This window comes from Carcharhinus amblyrhynchos, chromosome 30 (genome assembly GCF_965287045.1).
Source record: "Carcharhinus amblyrhynchos chromosome 30, sCarAmb.v2.hapA, whole genome shotgun sequence".
NCBI classification, from domain to species: domain Eukaryota; kingdom Metazoa; phylum Chordata; class Chondrichthyes; order Carcharhiniformes; family Carcharhinidae; genus Carcharhinus; species Carcharhinus amblyrhynchos.
In genome coordinates, this window is record NC_137353.1 from 23,446,295 (window position 1) to 23,461,127 (window position 14,833).

A 14,833-nucleotide genomic window follows, 5' to 3' on the forward strand; every position below is an offset into this window, starting at 1 on the left:
TGTTTCCTCCAGCAACTTGAAAAGGGAAAACCCTCTGCTGGACCAGTGCCTCTCGCCAGCCAGCGCTCCACCTCCGCAGCTTAGCACCAACCACACAGGAAGTTTGGGCATCACAAGTTTATGTTGATTTATTAGTGCCTTTAACACTGCAATGAAGTTACTGTGAAAATCCCCAAGTTGCCACGCTCCAGCATCTGTGTGGGTACTGAGGTGGAATTTAGCATGGTCACGTCTTTTGGACTGTGGAAGGAAGCCGGAGCACCCGGAGGAAACCCACACAGACATGGGGAGAATGTGTAGGTTCTGCACAGACAGTGACCCAAGCCAGGAATTTAACCTGGGTCTCAGGCATCGTGAGGCAGCCGTGCTGACCACTGTGCCACCCACATGACATGGCTGTTGCTGTGAGTTATGTGTGGGGCTGCTGACACTCTCCTGGAATCTCCAGGAATGAAAGATTGTTGTTAAGGCGTGGAACAAGACCATTCGGCCCATCGTGCCAGTGCTGGTTCTCTGGATGAGCAGTGCGTTCATTCCTCCGCTAATCTCTGCACCAATCAAAAATCAGACAGGCTCTTATTAAAAAATATCTTTGAACTCGTTCGTTTACTAATTATAAACTGTTTGATACGGGGAGAGAATTTCTGCTTTGATTGGCTGACAGGTCATCCAAGTGCGGCAACAAAAAGAACTCCCTGCTTTCTAATTGGCGGAGAGGCAGTGAGGATGGGCAGGTTGGGTGAGGGTAGTTGTGTGGTGACACACCTGCAGAAATATGTCCGGGGGGCACGGTGACACAGTGGTTAGCACTGCTGCCTCACAGCTTATGGACCCGGGTTTGATTCCCTGTCACTGTCTGTGCAGAGCCTGCACATTCTCCCCGTGTCTGCCTGGGTTTCCTCCAGGTGCTCTGGTTTCTTCCCATAGTCCGAAAGACGTGCTGGTTAGGTGCATTGGCCGTACTAAATTCTCCCTCGGTGTACCCGAACAGGCGCCGGAGCGTGGCGACTCGGGGATTTTCACTGTAACTTCATTGCAGTGTTAATGTAAACCGACTTGTGACAATAACAAATAAACCTTAAGCTGGCAGCCAGAGTGACACTGAGGAGACCCAAGAGCAGTGTGAATGTTTAAAAAGGGAAGGATTCTATCTCTGTTGGCCATCTCTGTGAGACAGTGAGATTCCGACCCCCCACCCCCCACCATCACAAAGTTCCTTCCATGATAATTAGCAGCAAAGGATTAGAGGGGAAAAAAAACAGCAAAGGCAAAAACACTGGAAAGCAAGATCTCTGTCAAACATTCAAAATAATACAAGTAAAAATAATACAAAAAACTTTGTGAGTACGTTTAAAATTAAAAAAAAAGCATTGCCTTTTTCTATTCAACAAATATTCACAGAATACAAAATAAAATCAGTACAGTTAGTTTAACATTCTCCGGAAGGTTAGAAACAGCTCGCATCATGTCCTGGTGATAGAAGGGAAGAGTGTTGGACTTGGCTGCCGCACTTCACCAAAGAGTCCAAACACTGTCAGATTCGACAGTCTAGTCGTGCCCCCATGAGTTGTTCTGATTTGGAATGTCTGATCTAGAACAGCAACTTAACCATATACCTGATAGGGAGGGGAGGCAAGCTGCAGAGCTCCTGGAGAAAGACCAGGACAATGGGACATGGCTCACTCAGTCACCCTAGACATAATGGGCCGAATGGCCTCCTTGTCTGTTGAACCACTCTATGGAATATGAGCTGCCATCAATGCATTAGGAGAACTTAGATCTTTCCCTGATTAGCGTGTACAACGGTGTATCACTGGTCAGAAAACGCAACCTGTTCCAGAAGATAGAACTCGCTTTGATGCCCTAATCCTTTTCGGAACCTACTGCTCTCTGTAACCAGAAAAATGCAAGCAACAAAGCAAACTGAATACATTCAAAAATTCAAACATTCAAAGTGGGTGACACGGTGGCACAGTGGTTAGCACCGCTGCCTCACAGAGCCAGGGATCCGGATTCGATTCCGGTCACTGTCTGTGTGGAGTCTGCAAGTTCTCCCTGTGTCTGCGTGGGTTTCCTCCGGGTGCTCCGGTTGCCTCCCAAAGGTATGTGGGTTAGGTTGATTGGCTATGCTCGATGGATTGACCATGCTAAATTGCCCCTTAGTGTCCCAAGATGTGCCGGTTAGGCGCATTGGTTATGCTAAATTGTCCCTCAGTGTCCAAAGAATTGTAGGTTTGGGGGATTAGCCATGGTAAATGCGTGGGGTGATGGGGACAGGGCAGTGGGGTAGGCCTGGGTGGGGTGATCTGCTGGAGAGTTGGTGCAGATTTGATGGGCCGAATGGCCTCCATCTGCAGTGCTGGGGTTCTATGAAACAGCTCAAATATAGTGTGGCTATTATTCTTCACACAAACCTCTTTACCCATATTGCTCTGAGCACCTACTGGGAGTAATTCTCACTGTGTTCCATTACGTCAAATGGATGATGGCAAATTGCCATGGGTATCGAGGGCAATGTAACATCCCAACTGACGCTGGGTTGGTTGAGTTCAACAAAAACAGCACACAGCGTTTGATCCTAGGGCTGCTCTGTATCGCTCAGTTTACCCCTTAGCAAAGTGGAGGTTAGTTACTGTGTCCAATACAGTTCAAGGCTCCATCTTTAAGCTGTCCAAGCCAATAGCCCAAGTGGGCACATGTCTCACTTTGTGGCAGACTGGGTTCCAATCATGTCTGTGTGTTAACACTTGGCATACGGTGGTCCCATTAATGCTTAAGTTCAACTTGTTGAACTTGAGTGGTTTAAGTCAGTCACTACTGTGTTTCCCTGGATGCACTGCTCATACCTCCCCACCCCACAACATGGATGTGCCAGGTTCTCTATTCTCTGCTCTGGTTCTGGAGTGGCTCATTGCTCCAAGCAAGGGGAGCAAGTTGCAAGTGGCCTTTCTCAGCCCCAGCCCTGGGAGGCCACATTACAGCAATGAAAGCCATGACCCCAGCCTTAGTGTGGCCTCCCAGGTCAGCCAGCTGGGCAACCCTCAGAGCTGGTGTGCAGACACACCCTCTGTTAGCCATGGAGTGGCATTGGGGCAACTCTTGAATAACCTGCATCAATCCAAAGGCAGGAATCCTGCCCCTTGGCAGCGATAATATTGACATTTGAAAACATATCGGGAGGCTTAACTGGAATATCTGGCAAGAATAAAACTCTCTCATGAAAAAAGGAGGAAATGCAGTGAAGTAAATTGAAGTTCCTCAGGATTTCCTTTCCTGTTTAACTTTCCTATTGAATTTTGTGGATGGTGAGTAGTAAACAGTGGCACAGTGGTTCGCACTGCTGCCTCACAGCACCAGGGACCTGGATTCGATTCCTGGCTTGGGTCACTGTCTGTGTGGAGTTTGCGCATTCTCCCCATGTCTGCGTGGGTTTCCTCCAGCTTCCTCCCACAGTCCCAATCATGGGCAGGGTAGGTGGATTGGCCATGTTAAATTGCCCCTTATTGTCCCAAGATGTGTAGGTTAGGGGGATTAGTTTAGTAAATATGTGGGATTACAGGAATAGGGGCTGGGTGGGATGCTCTATTGAAGAGTTGGTGTAGGCTTGATGGGCCAAATGGCCTCCTTCTGTACTGTATGGATTGTATGAAATCAGAGTCTTTGTTGGTTGTGTGGTACAGTACTCCGGAGATAGCAGAATGTTATGCCTGACTCTGGGATAAAGCTATTGCAAGATCCCAACAACGACCCCAGATCCCCTGCGGATAGCAGATTTAACTCTGATTTTTAAAATTCATTTGTGGGACATGGGCGTCGCTAGCTGGACAGCATTTATTGCCCATCCCTAGTTGCCCTTGAGCTGAGTGGTTTTCAGAGAGCAGTTGAGAGTCAACCACATTGCGGTGGCTCTGAGTCACATGTAGGCCAAACCAGGTAAGAGCGGCAGATTTCTTCCCTAAAGGACATTCGTAAATGAGGTGGGTTTTTCTGACGATTGACAACGGTTTTATGGTCATCAGTAGATTCTTAATTCCAGATATTTTTTATTGAATTCAAATTCCACCCTCTGCCATGGTGGGATTTGAACCTGGGTTCCCAGAATATTAGCTGAGTTTTGGGATTAATAATCTGGTGATAATACCACTAGACCATCTTAAGGGAACACAATTAGGAGGACAGTTAGCTCACCTCCATCTAAATGAAAAAGGTTAAAGTTTGATGGACGATTGTTAGAGTGAGGTCAATGTGCACTTCCTGCTTCTGCTACATTCAGTTGGACCCATTCGCGATAAAGATCTCCTACATTAGCCGGTTTCTGAATGGGGTCAATCCTGAGGCACAGTGAACCAATGGTGACCCAGGTCATCCTATAATAAGGGGCAGCCAAGATGTCAACTATCACCAGCCTTCCCAAAATGGCTGCCTTTCCCAATTGGAGACAACAGTGATCGATGTTAAAAAAAAGAGTTAACCTCCTTCCACTCGGTTGAAAAGTCCTCTGTTTTCCTTCCGCTGCTCTGAAAGTTCGTCCGTTCAGTCTCTCCTGCTACCCCCCCCCGTGCCCAGCTCTGTCCTATACGCTGGTAACTGCTATCCCGGTAAAGGTGTGGAGAGAACTGCATGCTGGTCCGGACAGTGCCTCCTGGGAGTCTCCCCGTGGGCACGGGGAGTGGGTCTCCTGGAAAGCGAGATCTTTTCCGCCAAATGCCTTCACTGATTCCATTGGTCCCTGGGTGTAAGATGTAAAGAAAAAGAATTTGTGTTTATACAGCGTCATTGCACACGGCTCAGAAATCTCCATCAGTTCCTCATCTAACATTGGTTTGAGGCACAGTACTGATGCTGGGGGCGGGGAAATGTGGCAGCCATCTTGTATGCAACAATGTCCCACAAACAGGATTGAGTCAATAGCAGGGTCGTTTTTTGAGGGAGGAATATGAAGACCAGCAGAAATCTTGGCTAACATTAATGGAAAGTTGGGAAGGTTGGGAGGATGCCTGTTCATCTGTAAAACCTGTCTACTCCTCGCATTGAAAATGAAAATAATGCTCCAAGATTGATGGCAAGGCCTAACATTTATCCCTTCCACCTATCACCAAAACACACAAACTATTGTTATCTTGCGTGTCACATGCTGAATCGTCACTGATGTCTCTTCGAGCTCTGTGCTTCTCTGGCTTTCTACCTCTATTTACCCGTCATCTCCAGTCTCGCAGTGTATCTATCAGCCTGTTTATCTGTCTACCCACAGATCAGGCAGTCTGTAAGGATGCATTATTGTTGAAGTTCTTTCAGTGTTGGGTCTCAGTTCCTGCCGACCATGTGGTTTTATCGGCCATTTGGTTGGCCCAAACCTTCCAACCAGACTAAAACACTCAACTGTGTATTAGACAGGTCCTCCTCCACCACCGACTGTGTCGTTCTCCCCCCACCAACTGTGTATCACTCCCCCTGCGCATTCATTACCCCCTCCCCCAGGCTGTGCATTACATCCCCTCCTCCTGACTGCATTACACCCCCTCCCCCGACTGCATTAACCCCCTCCCCCGACCGCATTACCCCCTCTCCCTGACTGCATTACCCCCCTCCCCTTGACTGCATTACCCTGCCTCCCCCTGACTGTATTACCCTCTCCCCCTGACCGCATTACCCCCTGACTGTATTACACCTCTTCCCCCACTCCCACCCCCACCGCACAGGTTGGATTTTTTTTGCCTGTGTTACTGGAATCCCTCTCTACACAACACTAAATGCGCATTCCTTCAGTCTCCTTCCCTAACCAACAACAGCACTGCTTAAAGTTTATTTACTGGTGTCACAAGTATGTACACATTAACACTGCAAAGAAGTCACTGTGAAAATCTCCTCATTGTACATTCATATAGCACCTTTATTATAGAAACATAGAATCCCTACAGTGCAGGACGAGGCCACTTGGCCCATCAAGTCTGCATTGACAACAATCCTGCCCAGGCCCTATTTCCATAACTCCACATAGTTATCCCGCTAATCTTTCTAACCGACGCATCCTGGGACACTAAAGGGCAATTTAGCGTAGCCAATTAACCTAACCTTCACATCTTTCAGACTGTGGGAGGAAACCCACGCAGACACGGGGAGAGTGTGCAGGCTCTGCACGGACAGAGACCCAAGCCAGGAATTGAATCCGCGTCCCTGGCGCTGTGAGGCAGCACTGTTAACCACTGTGTTACTGTGCCACCCTATGTTATTTAATATAGTAAAATGTCCCAGTGGCACTTTCAGACCAAATTCGACACTGAGCTGTGTTTTTAGATAAGGGCGACCAGGAACCTGGTCACGGGGTAATGACAAAGACATCTATGTCAGGCTCCTATTTATTGACGACAGCTTAGCCTTCAACACCATTCCTATGAAACTCATCTCCAAACTTGGTGGCCTGGGCCTCGGCACCTCCCTCTGCAACTGGACCCTGAACTTCCTAACTCACAGACCACAGTCAGTAAGGGTAGGCAACAACACCTCCTCCACAATCATCCTCAACACCGGTGCCCCACAAGGCTGTGTCCTCAGCCACCTATTCCTACACTCCTTATACACCTATGACTGCGTGGCCAAATTCCCCTCCAACTCCATTTTCAAGTTTGCTGATGACACCACTGTAATGGGTCGGATCTCAAACAATGATGAGACAGAGTACAGGAATGACAGAGAGAATCTGATGAACTGGTGCAGTGAAAATAATCTCTCCCTCAAAATCAACAAAACAAAGGAGATTGTCATCAACTTCAGGAAGCATGGAGGAGAACATGCCCCTGTCTACATCAGTGCTGATGAAGTCGAAAGGGTTGAGAGCTTCAAGCTTTTAGGTGTCCAGATCACCAACAACCTGTCCTGGTCCCCCCATGCTGACACTATAGGTAAGAAAGCTCGCCTACGCCTTTACTTTCCCAGAGGTCTAAGGAAATTTGGCATGTCAGCTATGACTCTCACCAACTTTTACAGATGCACCATAGAAAGCATTCTTTCTGGTTGTATCATAGCTTGGTATGTCTCCTGCTCTGCCCAAGACCACAAGGAACTACAAAAGGTTACGAATGTAATCCAATCCATCACGCAAACCAGTCTCCCATCCATTCTGTCCATTCTTCCCGCTGCATTGGAAAAGCAGCCAGCATAATTAAGGACCCCACGCTCCCCAGACATTCTCTCTTCCACCTTCTTCCATTGGGAAAAAGATACAAAAGTTTGAGGTCACATACCAACTGACTCAAGAACAGCTTCTTCCCTGCTGCTGTCAGACTTTTGAATGGACTTAACTTGCATTAAGTTGATCTTTCTCTACACCCTAGCTATGACTGTAACACTACATGCTGCACGCTTTCCTTCCCTATGAACGGTATGCTTTGTCTGTATAGCACGCAAGAAACAATACTTTTCACTGTATACTAATACATGTGACAATAATAAATCAAATCAAAATTAAGGAACATTTTAAAGGAGAAGGGAGAGGTTTGGGTGGATATTCCTGAAGGTAGGGCCTAGGCAGCTGAAGGCCTGGTGGGCACAAGCAATGAACGTGGGGGATGGACAAGAGGCTAGAACAAAGGACAGAGAAAATGACAGCACAGGAACTGGCCCTTCGGCCCTCCAAGCCTGCACCGACCATTCTGCCCGTCTGAATTAAAACTCCCTATCCTTCTGGAGACCATATTCCAAAGAAAATGACAGCAGAGGAACAGGCCAATTGGCGGAGCGGAGACTGGGATTTGAGTGAGTGGGTGGTGTTCCGTGGTGGGCACAGGCCAGCCTAACTGGCAGGGTCGCACCCCGCACAGATTTTGTGGACAGGATCAGCTGGGCCCCAATAGTCAAATACCCTGGCACTACTCACTGTTTAGGCTCACAAATGAAGAATGGCCACCTCGGTGAGGTACCAGAGAGTGCCCGACACCAATGGAATTCTACACCAGTACCAATCAGTGCCTTCAGGAGAAGGGGGGGGGAGAAGGGGTGCCAAAAGTTAATGCATCAGAAATGAACTTATTTACATCTATTGTCCTCAATGAGTAACAAAAATAAGTTGCAAAAACAATCCATGAGGCTGTGCCATTCTGCTGTGTATTTGGTGATTTTTAGGTTGAAGAAGGGGGCTGCTCAGCCCTAGCCTCACTATACTCACCCTTCCTGTTCTGTATTTTCTGCTGGTTTCATCCTCTGTGTTTCCCAGAATATTCTCCCCAGTGTGATTATGTCCCAGTGAGCCCTGTGGTATATAACATAGCTGCCCCAATCTCTCACCTTCCTGCATCAAGCAACGCCTGCAAATGAGAAATAGGTCATTTTAATGGGGCTCATACTGTGATCGAGCTAGTTTGTTACCACGTGGGTCTCACACAGGCCCCACTGCCCAGCCATGCTGGCCTCCCACCACGGAACAGGCCCATCACCAACACTGGGATCACCTGATCTCAGGAACACCTCCCCTAAACTCGCAATTCATGGAATCCCTACAGTGCAGAAGGGGGCCACTCGGCCCAGGAAATCCGCACAGCACTGCACCACAATCCCATCCAGACCCCATGGCTGCAACCCCACATATTCAGCTTGTTAATCTTCCTGACACTAAGGGGCAATTTAGCATGGCCAATCAACCTAATTCACAGATCTTTGGACTGTGGGAGGAAATGGGAGCACCCAGAGGAAACCCATGCAGACACAGGGGGAATGTGCAAATTCCATGCAGACAGTGACCCGAGGCTGGAATTGAACCCAGGTTCCTGGCGTTGTGAGGCAGCAGTGCTAACCACCGTGCCACCATGCCACCCTCAAATCATGAGTCATGCACAAGGGCAACTGACACATGGGAATATTCCCTCACTTCCAAGGTTCTTCTCCAAGCTACACGCCATCCTGACTTAGAACTCTGTTGCTATTGTTGCCTGACGTGGAGATGCTGGCGTTGGACTGGGATGAACACAATAAGAAGTCTCACAACACCAGGCTGAAGTCCAAAGGTTTATTTGGTAGCAAAATCCACAAGCTTTCGGAGCACTGCCCCTTCGTCAGGTGAGTGGGAGTTCTGTTCACAAACAGGGCATATAAAGACACAAACTCAATTTACAAAATAATGGTTGGAATGCGAGTCTTTACAGGTAATCAAGTCTTAAAGGTAAAGACAATATGAGTGGAGAGAGCATTAAGCACAGGTTAAAGAGATGGGTATTGTCTCCAGACAAAAAGTGAGATTTTGCAAGCCCAGGCAAGTTGTGGGGATTACAGATAGTGTGCCATGAACCCAAGATCCCGGTTGAGGCTGTCCCCATGTGTGCCAAACTTGGCTATCAGACTCTGCACAGTGACTCTGCGCTGTTGTGTGTTGTGAAGGCGGCCTTGGAGAACGCTTACCTGAAGATCAGAGGCCCAATGCCCATCACCGCTGAAGTGTTCGCCAACAGAAAGGGAACACTCCTGCCTGGTAATTGTCGAGTGGTGTTCATTCATCCGTTGTCATAGCATCTGCATGGTCTCCCCAATGTACCAAGCCTCCGGACATCCTTTCCTGCAGTGTATCAGATAGACAACGTTGGCTGAGTTTCAAGAGTATGTACCGTGTACCTGGTGGATGGTGTTCTCACGTGAGATGATGGCATCTGTGTTGATGATCTGGCACGTCTTGCAGAGGCTACTGTGGAAGGGTTGTGTGGTGTCATAGTCACTCTTCTCCTGAAGGTTGGGTAGTTTGTTGCGAACAATGATCTGTTTGAGGTTGTGCGGTTATTTGAAGGCAAGAAGTAGGGGTGTGGGGATGGCCTTGGCGAGATGTTCGTCTTCATCAATGATATGTTGAAGGCTCCTGAGAAGATGTCGTAGCTTCTCCGCTCTGGGGACGTACTGGACAACAAAGGGTACTCTGTCCGCCGTGTCCTGTGTTTGTCTTCTGAGGAGGTCAGTGCAGGTTTTCGCTGTGACGCGTCGGAACTGTCGATCAATGAATTGAGCGCCATATCCTGATCTTATGAGGGCATCTTTCAGCGTCTGGAGGTGTCTGTTACAATCCTCCTCATCTGAGCAGATCCTGTGTGTACGGAGGGCTTGTCCATAGGGGAAGGCTTCTTTAACATGTTTAGGATGGAAGCTGGAGAAGTGGAGCATCGTGAGGTTATCCGTGGATTTCAACTGATGCTATACACTAGATACATCGATGACATTTTCTTCCTTTGGACTCATGGTGAACAATCACTGAAACAACTATATGGTGACATCAACAAGTTCCATCCCACCATCAGACTCACTGCGGACTACTCTCTGGGATCGGTTGCATTCTTGGACACTTGCATCTCCATCAAGGACAGTCACCTCAGCACATCACTGTATCGCAAGCCCATGGACAGCCTCAACTGGGATCTTGGGTTCATGTCACACTATCTGTAACCCCCATGTCTTGCCTGGGCTCGCAAAATCTCACTATGTCCTGGTTAGAGACAATACACATCTCTTTAACCTGTGCTTAACCCTCTCTCTGCTCACATTGTCTGTACCTTTAAGACTTGATTACCTGTAAAGACTTGCATTCCAATCATTATTTTGTAAATTGAGTTTGTGTCTTTATATGCCCTGCTTGTGAACAGAACTCCCACTCACCTGACGAAAGAGCAGCGCTCTGAAAGCTTGTGGCTTTTGCTACCAAATAAACCTGTTGGACTTTAACCTGGTGTTGTTAGACTTCTTGCTATTGTTGCAACCAGGGATCAACATAAATACTGACCTTTCTAGTAATGCCTATATCTAATGAATTCTAAACATTCTTCAAGTGCTTCACATAACTGCTGTGTTGTAGGCTAACATGACAGCTGCGCCCACACAAACAGGATTTTTTTTTCATTGGATGTGGGCATCACGGGCTGGATCAGAATTTAACTGCTCTTGAGCTGAGTGGCTTGCTAGACCACTTAAGAGTCAACAGTGGCTCTGGAGTCACATGTAGAGGCCAGACCAGGAAAAGACGGCAGATTTCCTTCTCTGAAGGACATTAGTGAACCGGATTTTTTTTTAAATACAAAAAAATCGACAATATTTTCATGGTCATCAGTAGACTTTTAATTTCATGATTTTTACTGAATTCAGATTACTCTATCTGCCATGGTGGGATTCGAATCTGAACCCTCAGAATATTACCACCACTAAGCCATCATTTACTAACAATGGAATGAGATGAGTGACCAGTTAATCTGCTTTTGCTGGTATTAAAGTAATGTAATAAAAGTCTTAAAATCTGATTGAAATCTTCTCAGGATCTCCTGTGGCATCATTCAAGGTGTTTTATAAGGAAGCCGGGTCACTGAGTGTCTTTAAGACAGAGATAGGTTCTTGATCAAGAAGGGAATCAAGGATTATGGGGAGAAGGCAGGAGAATGGGGATGAGAATCATATCAGCCATGATCAAATGGCGGAGCAGATTTGATGGGCCGAATGACCTAATTCTGCACCTATATCTTATGGTCTTATAATTGGACACAGGGGTATTGAAGAGTACAGTTTTGTACTGTTGGAATATGCCCTGGATTGACATTGCTTAGCTCATTTCACACAGGACTCTAACAAACAACTTGCAATTTATATGGTGCATTTTAACAGAGCAAAACATCCCAAAGCCTAACCAGGCAAACATATTTCCAGCCCTGCTTGCCCCAGGGGTTACTGGCCACTGAAGTTACCACCACACCATCATCTCTCCAAAGTATGAAGCATTATGCTTCTGCTCAGAGGCATAGCCTGCAGTGAATTGGAGGAAATTTGCTTATAGGTCCATCCTGAGGTCAGTTAGAAGAGACCATTTTCTTAGTGGGCTGAAACCAACAGGAAATGACCAGGTGTGTTGCCTGTTTTGATTGGGCTGTGCTGTCAGGATGCTGAAATCGGAGACACTCATGACTCTGAGTGGGGTACATCACTCCTAAATGGCCTTTTTAATGTTAGCCTAGTGCACCCCAAAAGAATGCCCCCCCCAGCCCTGGTACAGCACCCTCCACTGCATCAGTGTGCCAACTTTACCACTTCTCATGCCAACCTTAAATCAATCTGAAATAGAATCTTAGAATCCCTACAGTGCAGAAGGAGGCCTTTCGAATCTGCCCCGACAACAATCCCACCCACGCCCTATTCCCGTAACCACACGTTTTAACCTAGTTCCCCTGTCACTAATGGGCAATTTAGCCTGAAACCAAATTAAAAGCAAATTTAGTGAGGTTAACCCAGAGTTGAGGGCCCAGGCAGCTGAAGGCATGAAGGTAGGAATTTAGGAATGTGTCAGAGGCCATAATTGGTGCAGCTGGAGTGTGGGCAGAGGTTACAGATGGGTCCAAAAAAAGGGTGAGAATTTTAAAATTGAGGTGGTGTCTGACTGGGAGCCAAAGTGGGTTAGCCAATGCAGGATGGGATGCAGGGGGGATGTGAGGGGGAATTAGGAGATGGAGTCTTGACGTATCAAAGGCCTGGATGAGGCTGAGAGGCTGAGGCCAGGGATAAGGCTACAGAGCTGGAGGTGGTGAGTCCTGGTGGTGTGGGAAGCTCAGTTCAGGATCTAAGAGAGCGGCAAGGTCCAGGGAGGGGGAGAGAAGAGGAGACGAGGGAGCAGAGGGAGTGGCAAAAGTTCAAAGAGCACGTTGCAAAGCCTTTATATATAAATATTAACTTTTAGGAGGCTCTTGGCCCTGGTAACCCCGCGCTGTTAATGATTTTTACTCACACTGAGGCCTGATATCTGTGACAATGATTAACTTGGCAATAACCAAGGCGGGAGATCAGGCCATCAGCAGCAGTAGACACTCCACCTATCAGTGACTTTGAACATTGAAGCCTTATTCCCGGTTAATTATAAGCTTCCTAAGAGACAGAATGCACACAACACCCAAAAAGAAAAGTCTGAATGGTGCACTGTGTGATAGAATAGTACCGACTTGAGACGAGAGTGGGATGCAGTGAGTGCTGCAGGTACCTGGGCCCCGTGGTAACCAGGGGCCCTCTGAGGAAATGGCTGTGCTCCCATTGAGTAATGAGTAACCTGTTTGAAAATCAATAAGCCCTGCTCACTGCCCCTGCCTCTCAGGGTTGTCCCGGAATGCAACAGATCCAGTTCCATTTGAAGATTAATCTCCCAGACGCACCCCGGGAGAAAAATCACTGAGGCATTAAAACAATAAAGGCAAATGGGCAACACAGTGGTTTGCACTGCTGCCTCACTGCGCCAGGGACCTGGTTCGATTCCCGGCTTGGTTCACTGTCTGTATGGAGTCTGTATGTTCTCCCCATGTCTGTGTGGGTTTCCACAGTCTGAAAGACATGCTGGTTAGGTGTATCGGCCGTGCTAAATTCTCCCTCAGTGTGCCTGAACAGGCGCCGGAGTGTGGCGACTAGAGGATTTTCATTGCAGTGTTAATGTGAGCCTTGTGACACTGATAAATAAAGAAAGCATCGCTTTCAACTCCATTGAACATTTTTCATTGAATCTCTACATTCGGCCCATTGAGGCTGTACCGACAACAAACCCACCCACACTCTATCCCCATCACCACATACATTTACCCTGCTCATCCCCCTGACACTAAGGGGCAATTTAGCACGGCCAATACACCTAACCTTGGTTGCTGAAATATTGGAAATGGGTTTAGAAGGTTTTTCGACTGTGCCAGGCCCATGCAGACATGCAAATCCTTGCAAATACATCCCAATTTCCGAGTAAACTTAAGGTTCTGGCGACAGATCTCTCAAGTCTCAGGATTTGTTTCCTCAGATTTGCATGATTTACATGAAGCGTCTGATCCCACACATCTCTCAGTCCATCCATAATGAAAGGGAGTGGGTGAGTGGGGTCTGTCCCCTCACCGTGCCTACCCCACTCCCCCAGGGAAGTAGACCAAATAATATTCAGGGTGTTCAGCCAACCAAATGAGGAGCTCCACAATCAAACATGGCGGCTGTTTTCCTGCTGGCTTTGCCCCCTCACTGGAAGTCAGGTTGGTGCGTTACCAATGGCCAATTTGCCTCACCCAAACAGCGATGGCTGTCCAAAAGGGAAGATCGGCTCCCACGGGCTGTTTTCGATTCCTCCCTCTCTGTCCACACATTGCAATTCTTAAAGGGGCAGTGCACCACCCTGTGGTCAAGAGGAATTACGAGGCAGTAATGCGAAGCCACTGAAATGACTTCTAAGATTTTGCCTCTTGACCGATTGTTGTTGTTAGCACTGCTGCCTCACAGTGCCAGGGACCCGAGTTCGATTCCCGGCTTGGGTTACCGTCTGTGTGGAGTTTGTACATCCTCCCCGTGTCTGTGTGGGTTTCCTCTGGGTGCTCTGGTTTCCTCCCACAGTCCGAAAGACATGCTGGTTAGGGTGCATTGGCCATGTTAAATTCTCCCTCAGTGTACCCGAACAGGTGCCAGAGTGTGGCGACTAGAGGATTTTCACAGTAGTTTCATTGTAGTGTTATGTAAGTCTACTTGTGACACTAATAAATAAATATTAAACTTTAGGTGGTGGGATTGGCATTACTGCCAATAAGCATGGCATCTCCAGGAATATATCCAATTGGCATTAGCAACCCACCTGCCTTTGGACCAAGTTTGTTGGCTCACTCTGGGAGGTTAATCAGTATTAAGGAGCTGACTCCAAAATGTCAGGAAGATGTGGAAAAAGAGACTAATGGACGGGCTACTGGAATAATTTATATAATCCTATAGTGCCGGTCTATCAAGTCTGCACCGACCACAATCCCACTCTGCTCCTATCCCCATAACTCCATGGATTTACCCCAGCTGGTCCCCTGACACTAAGGGGCAATTTAGCATGGCCACT

At 47.6% G+C, this 14,833-nt stretch overlaps 1 protein-coding gene across 5 annotated transcripts in view; it reads right to left on the reverse strand.

Annotated features, from left to right (window-relative positions):
• Positions 1 to 1,040: 1,040 nt before the first annotated feature.
• Positions 1,041 to 14,833, reverse strand: part of kazna (kazrin, periplakin interacting protein a) — a 610,507-nt gene continuing 596,714 nt past the window's right edge. For 4 of the 5 annotated variants that reach the window (XM_080214942.1, XM_080214943.1, XM_080214944.1 and 1 more), the window contains 2 exons: positions 8,162 to 8,300; positions 1,041 to 4,729 (listed from right to left, as the gene is read on the reverse strand). In XM_080214942.1, the coding sequence (XP_080071068.1) occupies positions 4,574 to 4,729; positions 8,162 to 8,300 (295 nt within the window). In that variant the 3' untranslated portion in view covers positions 1,041 to 4,573. The remainder of the gene's footprint in view (positions 4,730 to 8,161; positions 8,301 to 14,833) is intronic. The other variant, XM_080214945.1, reaches the window with a different exon arrangement.